The following is a 20,723-nucleotide window of genomic DNA, read 5'->3' on the forward strand; positions in this document are numbered from 1 at the left end:
ATCTACAGATCTGCCGCAAATGGAAGGAAATTCTAAGAGTGAATGATATACTTCATATATGAGTTATAAGTAACGACCAATAGAGAGATATCATAACGACACGAAAGTAATGAAGAAAGGAATATGAGACAAACCAGCCGGAGTGCTGAATATACAAGCATGCAGTTTCTTCCCCAAACTCAGGGACATGTTTCGACACGAAGCTGCTTGATATTAGCTGCGAACGTTTCCACATTTTATGCTTTGCATGTGCAATCAATCTTGCTGCTTAAGGCTCGGAGAATGACCGCGAGTACGATTGTTATTGCCTGTGAACCTCATCAGCCAGAGGAGCTCGCGACCGTCAGGCGTTGTTGCAAATGGATTCAGATTAGCATATACTACCTATATTGCATAAATACACTCATAATCATAGTTCGGCAGCAAATAGATGTTCGGCATTTTACCCAACGAACCAAGCAGCTGGTCCCACAAGCCAAGGAATGTCAAATATGAGTACCGCACGCAATTATAGCTCAGTGTTGACTGTAATCGAAGTACATGAGCAATTGTTTGTGCAGAGATGGTCCTGATAAGAGCTCTGTTTTCAAGTCCGACTGGAATTCCCTGAAGGAAGTGCAGGGGCAGAATACAGAAATGGTCAGTACTATAATGATCACTGAAAGCAGAAGCGTATTGAGTTTGTCTTCAAATGACTAGACGAGACGCAAGAGCTATTTCTCTGGTTTGAGGACCGACTTGGTATTTGCTCTCTGTAGACGCCGAAGCTCTCGCCTGCTTGGACTGTAGTTCGCAAACTTCGCTACAACGGCTAGGCCCACGCTTTTCATACAAACTTTGGCATTGTGCTTCGCACATTTTACTGTATAACTTTCTTATTAATGTTTTCAGTCGTTTGAAGTCAACGAGCGCTGTACAACAGTCGTTTACAACGTCGTCGTACAACAAAACGTCGCAACAACGTTTTCCGCACACGGTTTTTGAAGACGTCGACGCCTCGAGCGCATCACACGGAAGACTGCATGATATTGTACAATCCTATTGAAAGACACCATCGCTAATCGCAAGGTGTTTGCTAACCTCCGCACAAAAACAAACCACTCTAAGACGGGTAGAGAGTGTTGTCCTTCAGTGTAAAAACAGGTTCGTAACGCACAGAACCGGCGACGCTCAACCGTTCATATCTTCATTCCACGCATCCATATCGTGCTTTTCGTATTCGCGAAGCCAGCAATCGATGACTTCTAATACTGCACACTCGCTACGACGGTTCGTTACGAGCTTTGTTGGTGCGCTGTCCTCCTGAAGCCACAATATGGTGTCGTGATATTTATTATACACAGTACAGCCGCTTTTGCCTTGCTAAAGCTCCGCTGTGAAGTTGTGAACTACCGCCTGCTTGACGTGGCTTCTTCAGATTCTGCTGCAGAGCTGCACGTATACGTCGGATGTCCAGTAAAGCAGTGGTGCGGTGTCGATGTCGCAGGTGGCCCGTACGTTCTGCTCACCAAATCTTCACGCAACTCTGCAGGACTTCAAAGGACTTCAGGCGGTCAACGATGAAGACACTCGTGCTTCTGATTCTTCCCCTCCTGGTGAGCAGCGCAGGAAACGATTGCAACGCCACTCTACCGTGGCTGGTAGACCGCAGCAATCACCCTCAACTCACCGACGATCAATTCTCGAGACTTTTGCAGTGTCCAGAGAATCTCAACGGATGCAGTGACACTATACCGTTTTGTTCCTGGAACCAGCACCTATGGACGTGCTCTTGCGCGGATAATTGCGCCGTGTACGGTGATTGTTGTTGGGAAAAGTCTTCAACACCGCTGGCTTCCAAGCCCCCGTCGTCCTGCACTCGTGTGAATGTTGAGAATAATGTTGAGAAGAGTCTTTACATTGTTACTGGTTGCCAGAAGACTTGGCCGCAAGACGAAGTGAGGGATGGCTGTGAAAACCAGAAAATGTACAACGACGCCTTCTACGAGACGCCTGTAACGAGCGCAAAAGGTGTGACGTACTACAATGGATTTTGTGCTTTCTGCAATTACGATATGGAGAATGTTACCTTTTGGAATGTTTCATGCAACTCATACGATGAGGAAACATGCAGTGGAAGCGAACGTCCCGTTGAGGTCGTTTTACCAGGCGTCGTACTCGATAATTACAGCACCCATCTCCGCCCTTGCGGATACGCAGATTTCATCGAGTCATGCAACAATGCCATAAATGCCGATGTGGCTCGAAGGTGTCAAACGTACTTCGCTCCAGTGCGAAGTCATCTCGGTGCAACGTACAAGAACGTATACTGTGCCATATGCAATGGAGAAGATCTCTCAAGAGTGGAATGTTCCCCTCCACATGTAGTATTCAACGTGGCCCTAGAGGTGGAGTCGGCAGATGATGAATTCAGGTTTTTTGGGCCAAACTTAGTACAGCTATTCCGACCGGTTTCAAGCCGTGACGACTGTCGCGTTTGGCAAGGTAACAAGTGCTTCATTCCCAAGATTGAGTATCGCTATAACGATTCCTCGGCTGTCACCAACGCCAGTGATACTAATGACACCAGCGCCACGAGCACAGAAGTGGTACCTGCAAAACAAAACGTACAGATTTACTTCACGGTATTATGTTTGAACATCTCGCTTCTGTGCCTCGCCCTGAAGGCATTAGTGTACGCCATCTTCAAGGACTCCCGCGGGTTCTCGTCAAAGTGTACGCTATGCCTTTCTTGTACCCTATTCTGCAGTCATCTCCTCTTCTTACTTGCAAACTCCTTCCCTTTGCCAACTTTACCCTGCATGATATCGGCGATGTTCTTGCACTTTGGCTTCTTATCTGCTTTCTCGTGGACAACGGTGTTGTCTTTCGACATCTGGAAGGGTGTAGCAGCCGTGAAGCTTTCCCGTGGCCGAAGGCGAGCCTTCTCGCTGTATTGTCTTCTAGCCTGGGGCTTGCCCCTGTGTCTTGTGCTGATGTGTGCCGGAATAGACTACGCGGTACCCTCGTTCCTACTCGCCCCGCGGTATGGACAAGCAACTTGTTGGATTTCGAGCATCACAGCACATGCTGTGGTCTTCTTAACGCCGATAGCAATATTGCTTACCTTGAACGCTGTCTTCTACGTGCACATCGTGGTCCACATTCACAGAACAAAGAAGCAAGCTGCTGGTTTCGATTTTCGTGGGGGAGGGCAGGAGTCTCACATAAAACTGTACGTGAAGCTGGCGTTTATTATGGGAGCGACGTGGATTATAGGATTCGCTTGCGTGTACGTAGAGTCGGTTATCACGGACGTCATATTCATCATGTTGGTTGGTCTTCAGGGTGTTTACCTGTTCTTTGGGTTCAAGGACTACCGTTGGTTCGTTGAGGCCCTCCGGGGCAAGAGGAGCCTACAGCAAACCACAAATACTTCTGAAAACGCCACAGCATCAGAACTGTCGCCCGTCCAAGGAAAGGGGTGGCATCGCACATCCGAGTAGTCGTAAGTATAGATTCGGGTTCCCTCGTTGAAGCTTTTCTTTTTCTTTTTTTGCTGGAATTTTCACTATTTGTCTTAGCGAAACGAAAGTAGCTTTCCATGTGGTGTGGTGCGAAGTACGTAAGGGAGGAAGTAAAGTGCAAGAGCGCAATGTTTATAACATGCTTCAAAAATGCTTCTCCCGTGTTGGTTCAGCTTCAAGCGTAGATAGTCATGGTGCACTATTTTCAAATGTCAAATTTCAAATGTTTCAAATGGCTCACTGCATGCCGTATTTTTAGGCTGTGTAATTTATTTACTGTTTTTCGCATTAATTCTCGCAAAAATAGGACAAATAAACAAACAGGAAACACATAAGTGTTCTGGTGCTTTATGGTACGAGAGCATTTAAGGGCACATCGTGCGAAGACACATGATCTATTTTTCGTGCTGTGAGACAACACGTAGGCCTACATATTTTCTGCCAACTTCGTCACAATGATCGGCAACAGCAACCCTAACTCTGTCGACATCCGATCCGATGACTATATTAGGGTTCTGGGTTTTCGGATTTATCCGAAAAAATTCAAAAAATGTACTATGGTAAAATTTTAAACAATTCGGATTAAAACCGAAAAACTCAGCTTGGCAGATGTTTTCCCTGATAACCGGGTTATTGCTCTTAGCCTCCTTTCTGGTCATGGGTTTCTTCTGACCTCGGATACCGGCCCCACTACAACATAATAATGGTTTCCGTGACCTAGCGGTTTTTTTCGACGGTCATCTCGACCACTTGAGGATTCACCGCCCGGGTTTTTCCATAGACTGTTTTGCGATTTTCTTGTCCTACACGTGACCTAATCACTAAAATAAGCATCGAACCGAGGTCATACGGAGTGGTCTTCTTGAAAGGGCAACTAGTTGCAGTGCAGGCGACAAGATGGGAAGCGACAAGCGAGAGCTGCCCTGCGACTACGTCAAGGGGTTCCCGGGTCGCGATGCAGAGGTTGTCGTATGTAAGCACAGCCGTATAACAGCGAGCACTGCATACAGAAAGGGTGCATTTAGAATTGCGGTACACCTCAGTGTGCGTCGCACGAAATGTATAGTTAAGCTTGTGTCTCTTCAATGTTGGAACAACAACAACAACAAATAAGTAATGATGATGTAGTGGGATGTTCCGTCGCTGAGGCAGCACCCTATCCCATTGCTTCAGGGGGAGAAGATGGTTAATAGTGATAAATGTTCAGAGTTTACGCAGAAGCTCTGTTGCTGCTAAGAAGGAGATGAGGGCTTGAAGAGCTCGTAGCTGATGCGCAGGATTGACCGAAGGTCCAAGCAGGGCAAGTGAGGCTGTCCCAGTGGCTTCAAGTTGGCGCTGGAGGACACGTCGCTCAGTGCAATACTTGTGACAGTCGATGAGAATGTGCTGGACAGTACTTGGAGTATTTCAGCAAGGGCATAGCATCGTGTTACTATAGCCCAGCTTGTGGCGAAAATATGGGGTGAATGCGACGTTCAAACGAAGTCGACGGACGTAATGATCCGACGATCGGTGGACGGCATTATGAAGAACACTGTGGGATCTACTGAGCAGAGGAGGGATCCTTCCTGGATGTCGTGACGCCATTGATGGGTGGCCTTTGCTGGTGGGGGCTTTAATGTTGGAGCAATAAATGTGACAACTGCGTTTTCGTTGCACAAATGTGCGTGCGTCGTCAAGTTTTCTCCGAATTTCGAATATTAACTGAGCCGTAAATCATAAACTCCGAAAAACTCATTTTTTAAATAAAAAACAATGAACTTCAAAAAACAACCTCCAGTAAGGTCCAGAAAGAAACTCCGAAAACCCGGAACCCTCTATATTCAACACTGTTCACAGTTATAGTTTAATGGCTTCAGAGACCTTCGCCACTGACAGACGTAACCGACATCAAACGCCGTCAGTGGCTGCACAGCGCTCCCTTATTTTTGTTGTACATACTCGTATGCTTTGGCAAAAAAATTCGTTTCAGACTAATTTTAGATCCAGAGATAACTGTTCCAATGTTGCTTTCAACAACTACCAGTTGTCTCTATCATTATGACTGCCATGACTACAAACTGTCAAGCTTTAGAGTATTTGTCGTCCTGGTATCTTTGCGTAGTTTCCGTGACCATACAAGACGATTCCTTGAGACAATAGCAGATCCCCTAAAATTCCCCTTCACGGGAAGATAACTTCTCCAAGAAGTGCGGAAGGCCTCTCTTTGAGAGCTACACTGGTCCTACTCTGGCCTTCCCCGTGGGGACTGGGTATACAGGGTATGTTTAAAAAAACTCGTTACAAAAAAAAAAAAAAAAACTAGCGGAGCAAAATAGATGCTGTTTCAGCAGGTGGGTTATACGACCAGGCGAACATCCTGAGCGTATGCAACTACTGGACAACTAATTAGCTAAATTTCATTAATTAACTTATTTCTGGGATATGCGAGATAGCAGAATTGGAGTCAGTCATTATTCAAATCCAGAGTTCTTATTGAACACCCTGACTTCGAGATATAAATTGTCAAATTTCGTACGAGTGTCTTTTTCATTCTTTTTCTTGTTTTTAGTCATCTATTTATTTATTTGTCTTTTTGTTATTTCTTTTTCTTTCTTGTTTATATTTTTCCTTTTTTTTTTAGTCAATAGCAAGCCGGCGTGCTGCATGGCTGACCTTTCCCCTTTCTTTTTCTGCCAATAAATTCCCCCTTCCCCGTCAAATTTCCCTATGCAAATGAGCCGAAACGAGAACAACAGGCTTTTCGAGCGCAGAAACGACGCGACTTTCGCCTTATCTGAGTCGAATAGCGATCCATTTGGCCAACAGATTAGCGCCTCAATCTTTCTGCGCTCCAGTGGTGCGTAGTTCTGGTTTCGACTCGTTTGCATAGCGATCGAAATTTGGCAATTTATATCTCCAAGTACGTTCGCTTCTCAGGGTGTTTAACAACGACGATGGATTTGAGTAATGATCATTACATCGGGGTGCTGCTTGGGGACTGGCTCAAGTTCTGCTACATCGCATTTCCCAGAATACATCTAATTATAATAACTTAATTAATGAATTTTAGCTTATTAGTCGTGCAGTAGATGCATACGTTGTTCTACAGGACGTTTCGCCTGGCCGTATAACCCACCTGCTAAAACGACATCTATTTGGCTTCGGCAGTTTTTTTTAATAAAAATTCTTTAACGAATTTTAAAAAATCAGCCTGTATATCTCGAAGAAACACCTACCAGCGCAGAGAGCTTCTTCAAAAGAGAAAGTTAAAGTACGCATCGTAAAGGCGTTTATACTTTTCTCTGAAACAGACAGATCCCAACCACTTGCAAAAACAAGCGAGAACATGCCTAAAGGCAGCAGCGTCTGCTTGTAACGTCCGCCCGATTTCCTCGAAGGCCGGGTTGGGTGATGTAACCCGGACGTTACGTGTACGGGTGGGAGGGCTTCGAGATGGCTGCCTGCTGTTGCACGACGACATTCGCGGCATGGGTCACTGTTGGCCTCGCGGCCAATGCTGGCAGCTGGATCCACGTTACGTGACCACGTGCAAGAGAGGAGGAGGGGCGGGGGGTCTCACATCCTCGCTAGGCCAAATAGAAAGACTATGTGTCATCCTGGATGACTCTTTCTATTAGCACTTGTGCTCTGGCAGTGAAGGGTCAGCTGTTCTTCGTCTTATGTTCCTACTCACTTCCCTGTCGGTGCAAGAGGCACGGGAGAAAGGGAAATATTCTTACTTCGGAATGATGTACGTATATGTATTCTTTCGTACCTTTTGAGGGCTATAGAGATTTTTAGGCACCGGCAAAGTTTGATTTGTGTGGTACCCTTCGCTTCAGCAAGTGTCCGTCTCAAGTTGTCGTAGTTAGCAAGGGCGCATATTGAGTAACATCAACCACGCGCACTGACGTCACACTGAAAGCACACGCAGCTGCCAAAAGGTCGTCCACTTCTAGATATCATCTTCCGCAGATAAAGATGCGTTTGAGGATATGAAAGTCTTGCAGCCTCCTGTCGTCAGCTGACAAGGGAGGTCATCGAGACGCACGAGACAGAAAGATTAGGCACAGATGTGTGTGTCAGCCAACATTCCGTATCGCTGTGCGTTCCTGGATAGAAAGTGGGCATGACAGTAAAATTTCGGTAGTGTGTTCTGTGTAACAAAAACATGTTTTGTCCTTGCTGAACAAAGCGTCAGTTTGGAACTGAGCGTAGAAAATTTGGACAGATGGTTGGGGTCCTGGCAAGTTCCTCTCTCCTCGGTCCGTTGGCACCTAACTTTGAAGTATGAGTACTTACTAACCATTATTGTCACGAAAGGTATAATGTCGACAAAGCTTACACGGCCTCTGTCAAATACTTTTTTTTCTTCTTTGATTCAATGTTAGCGCCGCGAAGCAGCTGTGGCAATGAGCGGTGTACAGATGTGGACAGATGGAGAGAGGACAGCAGGAAGGAGTGGGGGACAGGGGGGTTAGTATGCGTCCTGGGCCGACTTCAGGGGGAACTGTGCCAACATTCGTCTCGAAAGACTTAGGAAAACCCAGGGAAAACCTCAGACAGCACAGCCGGTGGTTACGATTCGAACACACCAAGTTTTTCTAAGGCACCGGTAAATATTTAAATATGCGTATACAACATTACTCCCCGACGATGGCCCGGTGACAGGTAACAGTTCTAGCATACTGTACTATTGAACCGCACTTTTACGTAACTTTTACGTAACCACTAGCCCATCGTCTATTAGACTTGAGCCTTACTAGAGGCTGGGCAGTATAGCTAAAGGCGGCGAGCGGTCGGAGCCCACTCATTTTCTTTCACGTATGACAAGTGATGCGGAGTTGCCGGCTCGTCCGCTCCGCTGTAGGAACCATGACGCATTTTCATGCCTTACCTTAAAGTAATGTGCGGCCTTGACGTAAAGGACAATGAAGCGCCATATACAACTAGACGACACTTGGCAGGAACGGGAACGCACGGAGGCATTCATTTAATTATATGCGACCTTGCTGTTGCATTTTAAAAAACGCGCACGTACGTTAGATACGAATAAATTGCCGCCATACATCAACGCTACTTCAAACAACTCCTAATGATTTCTTTCTCGTTCCACGCACCAGTACATTTCCGCCGACGAAAACATACGTCTCGCTTCCATCCATGTCGCGGAACTGTTTGCCGTCGCGCCTTCATTTACATAGCACTATAACACACGTCGCCCGTTCACTTAACATGCAGGGCATAGCTCCCGACCTGACTGTATCCCATATACGTAACAGTTCCGACCTATTTCTTCCATAATTCCAGCTAGCTGCCTGAGGAAGCAAGCAGGATGCTGATAACGCGGTTCCTCACACTGGTGATCGCGTCCGTGGCTGCCGTCCGGGGCAACGCCCGCTGCCCTAGCGAGTTACCCTGGAGGATGCGACCGCAAGACTTCCCTGAGATACCTCGTGCCTTTCATCATCTCCTGCACTGCCCACGAGAACTCAACAGTTGTGCCGACACCCTGTTCACCTGCGATCCACCAGAAGTTGTCAATACGACCCGACAAACATATATGCAGACTTGCTCTTGCGCTACAAACTGTGTCTACAACAGAGACTGCTGCTGGGAAGTTCCGTACACGGATGATCCCCTTCCACCGGCTGCATCGTGCAACTTGGTCTTCATCGAGCCAACGCTTAAGAAGCAGATATACATGGTTAGTAAGTGTGCCAACGGCTGGACGGAGCCCACTGCGCGAAGTGGCTGTGAGACTCCGGAAGATTACCAGGATGCGTTTTACCGCATCCCGGTAACGAGTGACAGGGACGTAACGTATGCCAATGGATTTTGCGCGTTGTGCAACGATGATCTCAGTACAGACGCTGTATTCTGGAACGCCTCTGACAGTCCTAGAAAAGTTCCTACGCTGGATAAACTGCCAAAGTGGGCTACGGATCAGCCGCACATTCATCTAAGACCGTGCTCCTTCTATGCCCTGTACGACACGTGTCCCAACGATACCGATCCACATGTGGCGCGGAAGTGTCAGAAATACTTCGCCCCGATTACTTCCGAGGAAGACAAAGGCTCTGTTGTGTACCGGAATGTGTACTGTGCTCTGTGTAACGGCATTGAAATGTCTAACTTGACTTGTGCTGAAACGAAGAACGTGACCAGCTTCTCCGCTGTATTCCAGAAGGGGCACGGTATGGGCCCGAACCTCGCAGCTATACTCCGACCAGTCGTCAGTAGGAAGTCATGCCTCGCTGAGCACAACGGAGTGTGCTACATTAGATCGGTAGGCTATTACCACAAAACACACCCCGAGGTTAGCGACGCAAACAGCACGAACTCCACGGACACAAGCAACGTTTACTCTGACAGTATCCAAGTCGGTTTCACAATCATCTGCATCAGCTTGTCACTAGTCTGTCTCTTCCTCAAAGGAATCGCCTTCGTCATCAACGAAGATGCTCGTTCATTCTCCTCCGTTTGCATATTGTGTTTGTCCGGAACTTTGTTCGTAAGTCAGCTGCTGTTCCTCCTCGTGAACTCTTTCCCAATCCCTCCGATGGCTTGCAAGATCTCAGCGATGACTTTGCACTACGGGTTCCTCTCGACCCTCTGCTGGACTAGTGTCCTCTCATTCGATATATGGCGGAGCCTTTCAAGTATGACTCATCGCGTAAAGTCATTCATGGCATGCAGCATCATAGCATGGGGAAGCCCTTTGATCGTCGTCCTCCTGGCTCTGGCAGTCGACACAGCGGTTCCAGGATCAGACATTGCGCCCCACTACGGAGAAACCGCGTTCAACTGCTGGATTGGGACTCCCTGGGCGCTGCTCACCTTCTTCTTGGTACCTGTCGTCTGCTCGATTTGCGTAAACGTAGGCCTGTACGTGAGCACCGTTAGGCATGTGAGAGACAAAGCCAAGTCCATTGCCTCTTTCGAGTGTCGTACTGGAAAGCGAGTGTCCTATCTGCTCCTCTTTGTGAAGCTCGCGTTCATCATGGGATTGACGTGGGTTATCGCGTTTGTCGGAGCCTTCCTTAGCCATGTCATCGTTGATGTGTTTGTGATCCTCCTAGTCGGACTGCAAGGTGTGTTCCTCTTCTTTGGCTTCAAGGACTACAGACATTTCCGTAAGCTGTGCCAGTCAAAGAAAAGCCTGTCACGGCTGGGTGCGTCGAGTGCGACCACGGGATCCAGCGGAGTGTTGTCTATGGGATAACGTGCAGACAAGTGCTCCATGAGTGACATCCGAATCGTCACGTGTATCGTGACGCTAAATGTACCCCTTCAAAGAAATACCCATCTATTTATTTATCATATTTATGTGCATCTCACGTAGAAATCCAGCGAAGAGGACGATCGAACTTTATTATATGAAATGAAGGACAAGAACAGTGACCTGTGAACAAAATCATGCGCAGACAAACGAGCTGCTGTGTCATTAGAGCATTAGAGTGTATGACGACGAACGTAAGGTGCACTGACTGAAGACCAGCAAAAAAAAAAAAAAGAAAAGCAGTTTATATTCACATCTCGTGTTAAAGATGAGATGGAAAGGTGTGACATTCGTCGAGGGCTTCCATATAACACCATGGTGGTTGTTGTAGATCCCAAGAGAGAAAGCATAAGATCACCATTCGTCCGCTGAAGGTGCTGCGTTTGGGATTACAGGAACGATTGACCTTCACAGACACCTACGGTATGCAAACGCCTTAGGCTGCTGTAGGAAATGTCTGTGGTATTCCCAAACACGGCATTGTCATCGCACTATAGCGGTGACGATAATAAGACTATTTTGAGAGCTACGACAGCTGTCAGTGGGTCAGATATTAATAGACACGCACTCGTCGCAAATACGTCATTTCTGTGTAACTTCCTCTCCCCGACTTAAGTGCATCGGTAAGGCTCCCCAATGCTGGTTGGGTTGCCAACAAAACGCATTGCGCAATGACGCGCAATGAGAACTGATGTGAACTTGCGTTCTTCATGCTGACGTTTCATTTTCGAACAATTTTCTGTCGTATTGTCTCGTTTTTGTTATGTGTGCGCCGATTCCAAGCGGGGAACGTAGAAATGTCAAAAGGCTGTCAAACATTTCGTTACCCTCAACTGCACTTGTCATATGCTTGCAAAAGTAAACTTTTTTTTGCACAACAACAAAGAATGTACTCAGTGACTCTCAACAAGTATATTCCTAAGTGTCGCTTGTTTTCTTCTCATTCAGGCAACTCTACTACTACCCTCACAAATATACACGTCTTTCCTACTTCGGTAAAAACCCATTACCAACGAACGTATTCATCAGCTGTCGCCTTTCTTGTTCATCGAGTTCCAATAGCGGCCTTCTTACCGGACCGCCTTTAAAACCGAACCATTCCATGGCTGCTTTGACTCCAGCGATGCCAAACTGTTTCGTCACCCCTATGTTAGGTAACACTAGCCTTTGTTGTAAAACTCTTGCCTCATCGCGTTTGCCTCGAACGTGAAGGTCGTACAGGTCGCACAGAGGACCTCCGAGGACGTTCGCGAGGGCGCATACGCCGCCCGCCGCACCGACTTCCATGGCCGGCAAGAGGAAGCCCGCAGATCCTGCTAGGATCTTGAAGCCCGTGTCGGATGTACCATGAGCGATGAGGGCCAACTTGGAGACGTCTCCTCCGCTGTCCTTGAACCCCACGATGTTAGGGTGAGCCGCAAGACGTACAACTACCTGCAGAGGAAAGGTCGTGAGGTTCATAGAAGGGTAAAGGGACTGGTTCCACTTGTGCGTGTTGCATGCGAAGGTCAAGAGTCCCAAGACTGCGGTCAACCTCTAAAATTACATGCACAGTACGATGAACGAAAGGCCAATAATATGCCAGTGTAATGACATGGCGCGTGCTTTGAATGTAAGCCGTAAAAGCCGTAATCGGTATAATGATGGTCTACCCAGGTCACTAATGACGATCGTGCCTTCATTCTTTACAGGGATTATAATGCGCTTGTAAACTGTCCCGGCCAATGACCGACTTGTGTCTATTGCTGAATGGTGACTGATAATAATGTTCATGCATTAACAGGAAAAAGCGTTCTGATTAGGTTCCGGGTGTTGGTAGTATTGATGAAAGAGCTCGCCGATTAGGTTCCGGGACATTTCATCGAACGCCGTTTCATCGAATCGTTTTTGAATTCGTCCGAAACACTTTATTTGTTACAGATGCATTCGAATTGGCCCATCTGCAGAGATTATGACAATAATGTTATGTTAACGCAAATGCTATGAGCCCGACAGGGAGACCGTGCAACGAAATGAAAGAAAGACAGACATGTGAAGAGCGTGGACCTGATTCGACTGTAGTGTTTTTGGAGGGGTGCTGACAACTGCTCGCTGTCGAAGCGCTGAAGCCGAATGAGATCACTCCACTAGCAACGTACAGCCCCACCTTGACAAGCATACATTTTTCTGCAACCACTGAAAATGGTTACCTTTCCGATGGGTATATTTACGGCAATCATACAGGGTGTTCAAAATTAAGCTTTCACTAGCACTTGATAAATAGGCGAACAAAAACAAAACTGGTGCTATATTTCTGTTCATTGAGTAAGAAACAAGTGCTACATAATTAGCAGCGCCTGTTTCTTACACAAGTAGCGTAAAGTTATCATACGGTTTCCTGTCATCGCTGTGTTTGCGTAGCGCTCGTGAAAGCTTAATTTTGAACACCCTGTATTTTCATTGCAATAAAATGCTTGAAATCTATAAGGACATATCTATGGCTTTGTATGTACTACGCACCAATACATGTACGTGATATAAGGACATACGCGTATCATAACATTCATGAAATATAAGAAATTTTATTGTTAGTCTGGTTTTGTTGCTGGCGTATGCTGGCGAATGCAATCCTTTTTAGCAATATTTATGACGTACAGGAACCTTCCCTTTCATTTTCTAATCTCACAGGTAATAGCTTCAATGAACCATCAACCTACAGGGTTAGCCTAGCAAACGTTACACATTTCGATCGCATCGTCAAAATAGAAGACAGGGTTTAGCCTGCCCCAAACTTTGAAGACTGATAGCCATTTACCTCAAGTTTTACTGTAATTTTTTGTATGAACCATGGTCGCGTAGAAAGAACATTAAAAATCAAGCAAAAACTCGCCCCATAGAAAATGCACAGACTGAGATTTTGCTTGATTTTTAATTTTTCTTCTAGAGGACCATAGCGCCCGCAAAAAAATTCCGACCGGGGACAAATGGCTACCAGTCTGCGAAGTTTGGGGTTGGCTAAATCCAATCTTCTATTTTTACGATGCGATCGAAATGTGTAACGTTTGCTAGACTAACCCTGTAGATATCAGTTGCTTTCCCGGTTCATAGGTCGGTGACGGTTTTCTTAGCAGTACCCGGAAGCTAAAATTTTCGGAGACCAATTTGCCAAACCGTCGACGTCGAGTAGCTTTAGAACACATGTGTATAATATGGCTATCCAATTCTAGATCGTTTCTAATAATGGCAAACAAGTATTTATAATAATAAACATTCTTCAATAGCTTATGCACAGTAGACTCCAGTTTATTATCAATATACCCGTATATTTTTCGTGGTATGGCAATAGATATTTTGATCAGATCTCATTATCATCTACCAAATTCTAGGCACCACTGGGTTATGTTACCAAGAATATCAAAGTCTCTCTCTGTCAAATATAAAAGTTATCGTGCGTAAATACGAGCATTTTCTCCTTACTAAGTAACATGAAACGTATCTGCATGTCTTGTACAAGCCACATTGCAATGAACGACAAAAGCGAAATGGTGCTCGGGTTTGATTCGCATTAGGGGTGGGCATAAATACATTTTTGCTGTATTTAAATATAAATACAAAATATTTTGCTTCAGTATATATTTAAATACTTGGCATAAATACTTCGCAAGTGCAGTATTTAAATACGAAATATAAATACAGTATTTAAATACCCTAAATAGTATGTTCATAAATACATTAAATGAACAAATAATTAAGATCAAAACAGACTGAATAACTGTAATAACGAAGTAACAGCGTTCCTTCAACATTTGTTTTAAAGATTAAATGATTTAATTAGATAACTTTATTGTCCATGCAGCTCCTGTTTAATCAGAAAATGTTGGTTTATGAAAAAAAAAAAGAAAAATAGTCTCACCACAAGAGTTGAAGAATAATACGTATGTCCAGAAAGTCCTGTAACATCTACACATTGGTCCTGGAGTATTTCTGAGGTTTCAGAGCCAAAGACTCATATATGCTACTGAATGCGGTATCGGTAGAAATAAGTAAGTAAATCGGTAAGTATAAGTAAGTAGTAATAAGTGTTGATGCCATCTGATTGATGGCACAAGCGTAGCATCCACGTCTGCCCGAAAGAAACTTCTAAAAGTATACTATAGTGCGAGGTGAATAACCTCCAGCGAACAAGACCTCAGTCACGGCAGAAACGTGTAGCTGTGAATGTTGGAAATGTGTGCAATATGTGGGGATTTTTTGCATTGACATGTATTTAAGCAAATAAATACCCAAAACCAGTGTTTAAATACATAAAGAAATACATTTTTCTAGACTGTATTTAAATGCAAGATATAAATACATGTATTTATATTTTAAATAATATTCGAAATACAATGTACTTAAACAGTGCCCCTCCCTGTTTCGCAGTCATGTTGAGTGAAGCAGCATTCGATGAAATAGCGTTCGACGAAACGGCGTTCCTATATTTTTAAAACTGCTATAAAACGGCGTCGATGAAACTGCGTTCGATGAAATGGGCGGACACCTTCAGACTGACAATTATCCGGTCCGTCTTAGCACCATTTCTTGAGAGAGGGGGGTTCTTATGTTTATTGAATAAAGAAAGGGAGGAAAGGTTATATGGTCAGGCGTAGGCCGACTTTCTGTTCCTTAAAAAAGAAAGAAAAGGAACAAAAGATTACAAGAAAAAGCACATCTCTTGGGCTTCTCTATATGAGGTTCCGCACGAACATGTATTATTAGTAATAAATAAATAAATAATAAAGCGATGGCTTACAATTGCGGCTACATGGCTCTGAATGTAATTGACTTATTATAGGCTAGGAAAAGCTACTAAGCGAAACTGTAAGTGAGTTCTAGTTAGCCACGAAATGCAATTTCAGTTACTCCAGGGTTACTCCATGCTACGTGCGCTTCAAGTGACCACACATCACAGCGCTTCGACCACGAAGTAATCTAAAACGATGCTTTTTTTCGTACTAGAGGTATAATATTCAGACAACTAAATATACGACGAAACTGTTCATGCGAACAACGAAACTCACACTTGGAAAAGAGAATATCTAAACATAGCCCGGAAATAACTTAACTTAAATTAAATTATAGGTCTGTCGCACTACACATACATGACTATACAGCTCGGGCTTTTATGCAAATGCATGTTTTTTTTTTCTTTTCTTTTTTTCTTCTTCTCTCGACATGGTTTCGTATCTGGACGGTGAAAAAACACTTTTGGTCTTGGTTTGGGGCCGATCAGAAGGGTTCTTTGGTGCATATAAATGCATGTTTTGTACGTTCTGGCATATTTCGCATGAAAATGCACGAAAAGTGCATATTTTGCAACATTTTCAGGTGCGGGAGCTTACTTCTTCTTTTTCCATGGATGGTTTTGCTGGTTTGTTGCCGTTTGTTTTGCTAGACGGTGTTGAGTCGTCTTCCTCGAAAATTCTGGTCGGAATCGAATATTTTCCAGGTTTCGGTGGGGTGAGGTGCGGTGTTCAGCCCGTACCCCTAGCTGCCCCCCGTTCCACTGCGTGCATGGCTGATGCGCTGTACTTCACCTTCGCCACATCACCGTCTCGAAGGCGGGTGGCGTTCGCATTTTAATCCGCATGATGCAGTGCCGAACGCAAACGAACACGAACATACGTGTATGTTCGCGTTTTCCATGCTCAGGCTTGTTTCGTCATGGGTTTCGTCCACTAGCTTCCTGCGTTTACGCTATTTTATCAATCACGAACGCAAAGCCTTCAGCTCCATGATTTATACCTGTGGCGCAAGTATTCTTTGTTGTGTGCTGCAGAACGAAGGTGGCTTTATTTTACCCTCTTATCCAACATGCTTTTTTAAATAGGCATTTGCATTGCCTTTTTACCAATTACAATTTTAAAAAAAACATTACACATATTGAGGATTTATACTGCATATTTCGAAGATTTTCAGTGCATAGTTGCACGCATATTTTGGGAGTTTTTGGTGCTTATTCATACGCGCTCTAAAAATGACATTAGAGTGGTGGATGTTGACCATCATGAATTAAATTTATAAAAACAGATCTAGGCTCACGGCTCAAAGCCTAGATGAGATGAGTGTCCACATGAACAGTTGAGACATTACATAATGATACACGGAACGCAGCCAGGGACATGGACGAGGAAGTGCACAAACGAACTGCTGTTCGTTTGTGCACTTCCTCGTCCGTGTCCCTGGCTGCGTTCCGTGTATCATTATATGTACGGTTACCAACTACCCCGCATTTCTACGCGCGTTCAGTTGAGACATTGTCTGCGTTATGTTTAGGGTTTCTGGTTTTCGGCATATTCTGAAAAACGTCACCCGTATGGTTTTTGGGAAAATCGGTAGATTCCGAAAATATCCGTAAATGCCTTTACGTTGCGGACTCCATAGGGAGTCTATCGGTATTGCTCGAAAGTGGCAGGAATCCTTTTCTGCTCTGAGAGTGTGTGTGTGGGGGGGAATCCAATTCCCGTTCTGGAAGCATGATTGCTGCAGTCGTCTTTGGGTGAAAGATCTGATTCATTGTTTGCGTCTTCAGAGAAGGCTGGTTAGCCCTTTGCAACGGTTGGACGAGTTGAAGAGACCATGGCAATCAAGGCACCAAGGCAAGGGTGGTAAGTTTCAACATTGTCCGTTGGTGTCGAAATGTGCCTTTAGCGTTCTTGGCCATGCCAGTTTCGAGAGCGAATTGAGCGCTCATTTTCAAAACTCCGTGTTGTCAACACGAAAGAGCATGTCGCCATGACAGACGAAAGTATGGTGATGTATACGCGTATGTTCCACAACAGGTTCTAGGTGTTTCTCCATGTAGTAGACTTTGCGGTGTCTATAAATTATGATGTTTTATTTGTCTGCGTCCTGTTGCTATCTTATTAAGACAGATTCCAGCCTGTTTCGGTAAGGGAGTATAAACATCCGAATTCAGGCATTTGTTTTGATTTCAAAATATTACTGACGTATAAATCCGCTTTTTCGAAACCACGATAGATCACGATAATCCCCCACCTCCCACCTCATTTTCAGCAAAATGAATGCCGAAAACCAGAAACCCTAGTTATGTTAAGAATGAACGTTGAAACCTTGCGCATAGAATGCAGTACAAAATACTCGGCCTTTGAAGAGAGACAATATTGGTGGCAGAAATATAGAACTCGTTCAATGCACGGCAAAAAAGTACCGGTACCTGGAGCAGAAGTTACAGACAAAACGTGGTCAAATTGCAGCTACAGTTATTCGCTTCTAAAAGTATTTTGCCCCCCTTGGGAGTAGTTTGGCCACCCCCCTTGGAAAAAATCCAGGGAACGCCCATGCGAAAGAGGGCGCCCAAAGCGGTGCGGAGCAGACGACACAGCGGAAGAAGGAATATTCTGCGGCAGGCGGACAGAATCTTCCCATGGCACAGGGTATACACGAGAAGACGTGACATAATGCTTATGTGGTCACGTGGACTCAAATAACTCGTTGTTCTGTGTCTGCGCTGTATGCAGACGTTCAGCAGGTGGGCGTTTAATATTGCTATTATATTTTTATGTCAGTTCTACGTAGCACGGCGCCCAGGGGTTTGCCGACAGCACATGGCACACAACAGAGATGACGTGCCTTGATGACCCTTGATCATCAGTTGATGACCCTAAACCATGTTACTCTTAGCAGGCAATACAAATAGTGATGCAAAACTATCGATAAATTGACTATCGATACTGGTCTTCCGTTTTTCTTTACAATCGAGAGCTAGATATGGTTGTCATTATCGACGCTTTCGTTCCTGTCTTCGTCTTCGCACTGGCACAATGACAACGAAAACAGAATCACGTGCGACAGAAGTTCTTTCCGTTTAGCTGTAATGTATGAACGATGCATTGCAAGCAGCGAAAGAAGACGCTCAGCATAATATCGTACGCACGCACTCATGAGACTGCAACCGACAGTCGATCCAGTGCAGAGTATCACGTGACCTTGCGGTGGTTTCAGCGGCATGAGAAGCTCAAGGTCAGCGTCGGAGGGAAAGCTGCTCAGAGTTTTATTGTAAGGCTTGTAGGAGTGATCGAGTTTTCTATTTTTATCTGCTCCCCCATAGTTCCCGATGGTCGACTATCCATAGTACTATCGATGGTTTTTTACTATCGATTGTCATTCAACTATCGATAGTTTCGCATCACTAAATACATTTCGTCGTGTTTGTAAGTGCTCAAACGTCGTCATGCCAGTACTGGACAGCTGTTTCGGCATTATTGGGCCGTCGTTAGCAGTGCGATGGCCCAATAAGGCCGAAACAGCTGTCCACCACTGGTATGACGACGCTTGAGCACTTACAAACATATGCTATACATGCAGCCAAAGAGCTCCGACTACTTTCTTTTTTTCTTAAAAAAGAAAAGTCGAATCTATGAAATGCAATCTACCTCAGCAGGGAGTTCCACTCCCGTATTAGATGGGACACTGTACAACACCACCGGTACTGGACTTTGATCCGCCACAGTCGCATAGTGAGCTTCCAGTGCAGCCGGAGTCATGCGGCCCTTGTAGAACCAGGGTGTCACCACCAGCACCGCATCCGCGCCTAGCGCCGCCGACTCTTTAGCCAACTCTACCGTGTCCCTCGTCGACTCTAACCCTACACCCACAATGATCTCTTTGTCATCAGTCACCGCACGTTTCACTGCCTTCAAAATATCCAGTCTCTCCTGTCTGTTGAGAAGTGCACATTCTCCTGTTGAACCGTGAACAACGTAGCCTCGAAATGGAACGCTGGACCATAGCTGAAGATTCTCTTCCAGAGATTTATAGCAGACGTCACCGCTGCTCTTGAACGGTGTAGTAATAGGAGGAAAGACGCCCGTTAAGTTTGGTGGTACCTTGCTCGAAGACCGACGAACTCTTATAATCGAAGCGGTTCGGGACACAAGTCTCTGTGAGTGAAGCATGGCTGCTGCAGACGTGATTGATGTATGCGTCGACGGGTTGAGTTCTGCTCGCCCTTAGATAACGGTTTCGTGTGACAGAGAGGACGTCATAGGGGCATCTGGCCTTCTATCTTGGATTATCTAAAGATAGCGGAGCTAGCCTGCTGTGGTGCGGCTGTGTTCGAAACCAGTTGGTAGTCGTCTGAAAAAAAAAGGGGAGAAAACAAGGTTAGGTTTGCAGAAGCGACAAAGTTCTGGATGCAGAGTCGGTCAAAGAAAAATCGGAGTCTCTTTAAATAATGCACGACTGTGAAAATACACCTGCGGTGCCCTGTAGAAGATTTCTTTTTCTTTCTTTTTTTTTTTGTTTCCTTTATAGAAGCAATTAAATTGAATTCATTGAACAATTCATGTCAATCATCAATTCATTCAATTCAATGAAAACAAATGCCTTGAGAGAAACAACGCGAAACGTTTTTCGATATAGCTGTAAAATTTGAAAATATATTTCAAGGCTCAGTTTATTGCCCTGTATGTTTCGTTTGTTTAAAGACAACGAATCATCCCAAAATCAATGGCCATTAGAACTTGCCTGAATGTCACACCACTGAATAAGTATGTAGGGTAAAATGGGGCAAGATAAGACACGTGGCAAGACGCGACATTCTTTGTTCGACGCCGCCTGTCTCAGAGACGCGTTGCTCCATGCGCTTGAAACTTTACTCGTAGGTGGCTCTGCATGTCCTCTTTAACGCATGTGAGAATTGTCCGTATTGGTGTTTGCGCTGAAGAGAAAAAAATCGCTTACTTCTGTCTGGAATGTGAAGACCCGCAAAAAGGCGCGTTTTTTTCTTCTCTCTCTTTTTTTTCTTCTTTTCTTGTCAGCAGCGTTTCGCAGGCTCATTCTGTCAATGTGGTTCGCAGGCTCATTCTGTCAATGTACGTCCACATCCTCTACCTTTATTCATTCACTTAGATATATGCAAAATATGGGCACTCTTGGTTATCCAGTGTTGAACAGAAAAAATAATGCATCCG

General features: G+C 45.1%; 3 protein-coding genes across 5 annotated transcripts in view; 2 read left to right on the forward strand and 1 right to left on the reverse strand.

The window, feature by feature from the left end:
- Nucleotides 1-1,108: 1,108 nt before the first annotated feature.
- LOC135387496 (uncharacterized) lies at nucleotides 1,109-3,736 on the forward strand. Its single transcript, XM_064616669.1, has one exon. It carries the CDS (start codon nucleotides 1,449-1,451, stop codon nucleotides 3,483-3,485), a length of 2,037 nt encoding a protein of 678 aa, XP_064472739.1. The 5' UTR covers nucleotides 1,109-1,448; the 3' UTR covers nucleotides 3,486-3,736.
- Nucleotides 3,737-6,950: 3,214 nt separating this feature from the next.
- Nucleotides 6,951-11,672, forward strand: LOC135388870 (uncharacterized). The gene is made up of 2 exons (XM_064618720.1): nucleotides 6,951-7,239; nucleotides 8,799-11,672. Exon 2 carries the CDS (start codon nucleotides 8,824-8,826, stop codon nucleotides 10,711-10,713), a length of 1,890 nt encoding a protein of 629 aa, XP_064474790.1. The 5' UTR covers nucleotides 6,951-7,239; nucleotides 8,799-8,823; the 3' UTR covers nucleotides 10,714-11,672.
- Nucleotides 11,668-20,723, reverse strand: part of LOC135388872 (4-hydroxy-2-oxoglutarate aldolase, mitochondrial-like) — an 86,437-nt gene continuing 77,381 nt past the window's right edge. For 2 of the 3 annotated variants that reach the window (XM_064618725.1, XM_064618724.1), the window contains 2 exons: nucleotides 19,185-19,887; nucleotides 11,668-12,204 (listed from right to left, as the gene is read on the reverse strand). In XM_064618725.1, coding sequence (XP_064474795.1) covers nucleotides 11,758-12,204; nucleotides 19,185-19,706 — 969 coding nt within the window. In that variant the 5' untranslated portion in view covers nucleotides 19,707-19,887 and the 3' untranslated portion in view covers nucleotides 11,668-11,757. Of the gene's footprint in view, nucleotides 12,205-19,184; nucleotides 19,888-20,277; nucleotides 20,381-20,723 lie in introns of those variants that run through there. The other variant, XM_064618726.1, reaches the window with a different exon arrangement.

The sequence above is a fragment of the Ornithodoros turicata genome, chromosome 3 (assembly GCF_037126465.1).
Source record: "Ornithodoros turicata isolate Travis chromosome 3, ASM3712646v1, whole genome shotgun sequence".
Taxonomy (NCBI): domain Eukaryota; kingdom Metazoa; phylum Arthropoda; class Arachnida; order Ixodida; family Argasidae; genus Ornithodoros; species Ornithodoros turicata.

Excerpts from the sequence above, each read along its gene's own strand:
- LOC135387496 (XM_064616669.1), top strand. The coding sequence starts at position 1,449 with ATGTCCAGTAAAGCAGTGGTGCGGTGTCGATGTCGCAGGTGGCCCGTA.
- LOC135388870 (XM_064618720.1), top strand. The coding sequence starts at position 8,824 with ATGCTGATAACGCGGTTCCTCACACTGGTGATCGCGTCCGTGGCTGCC.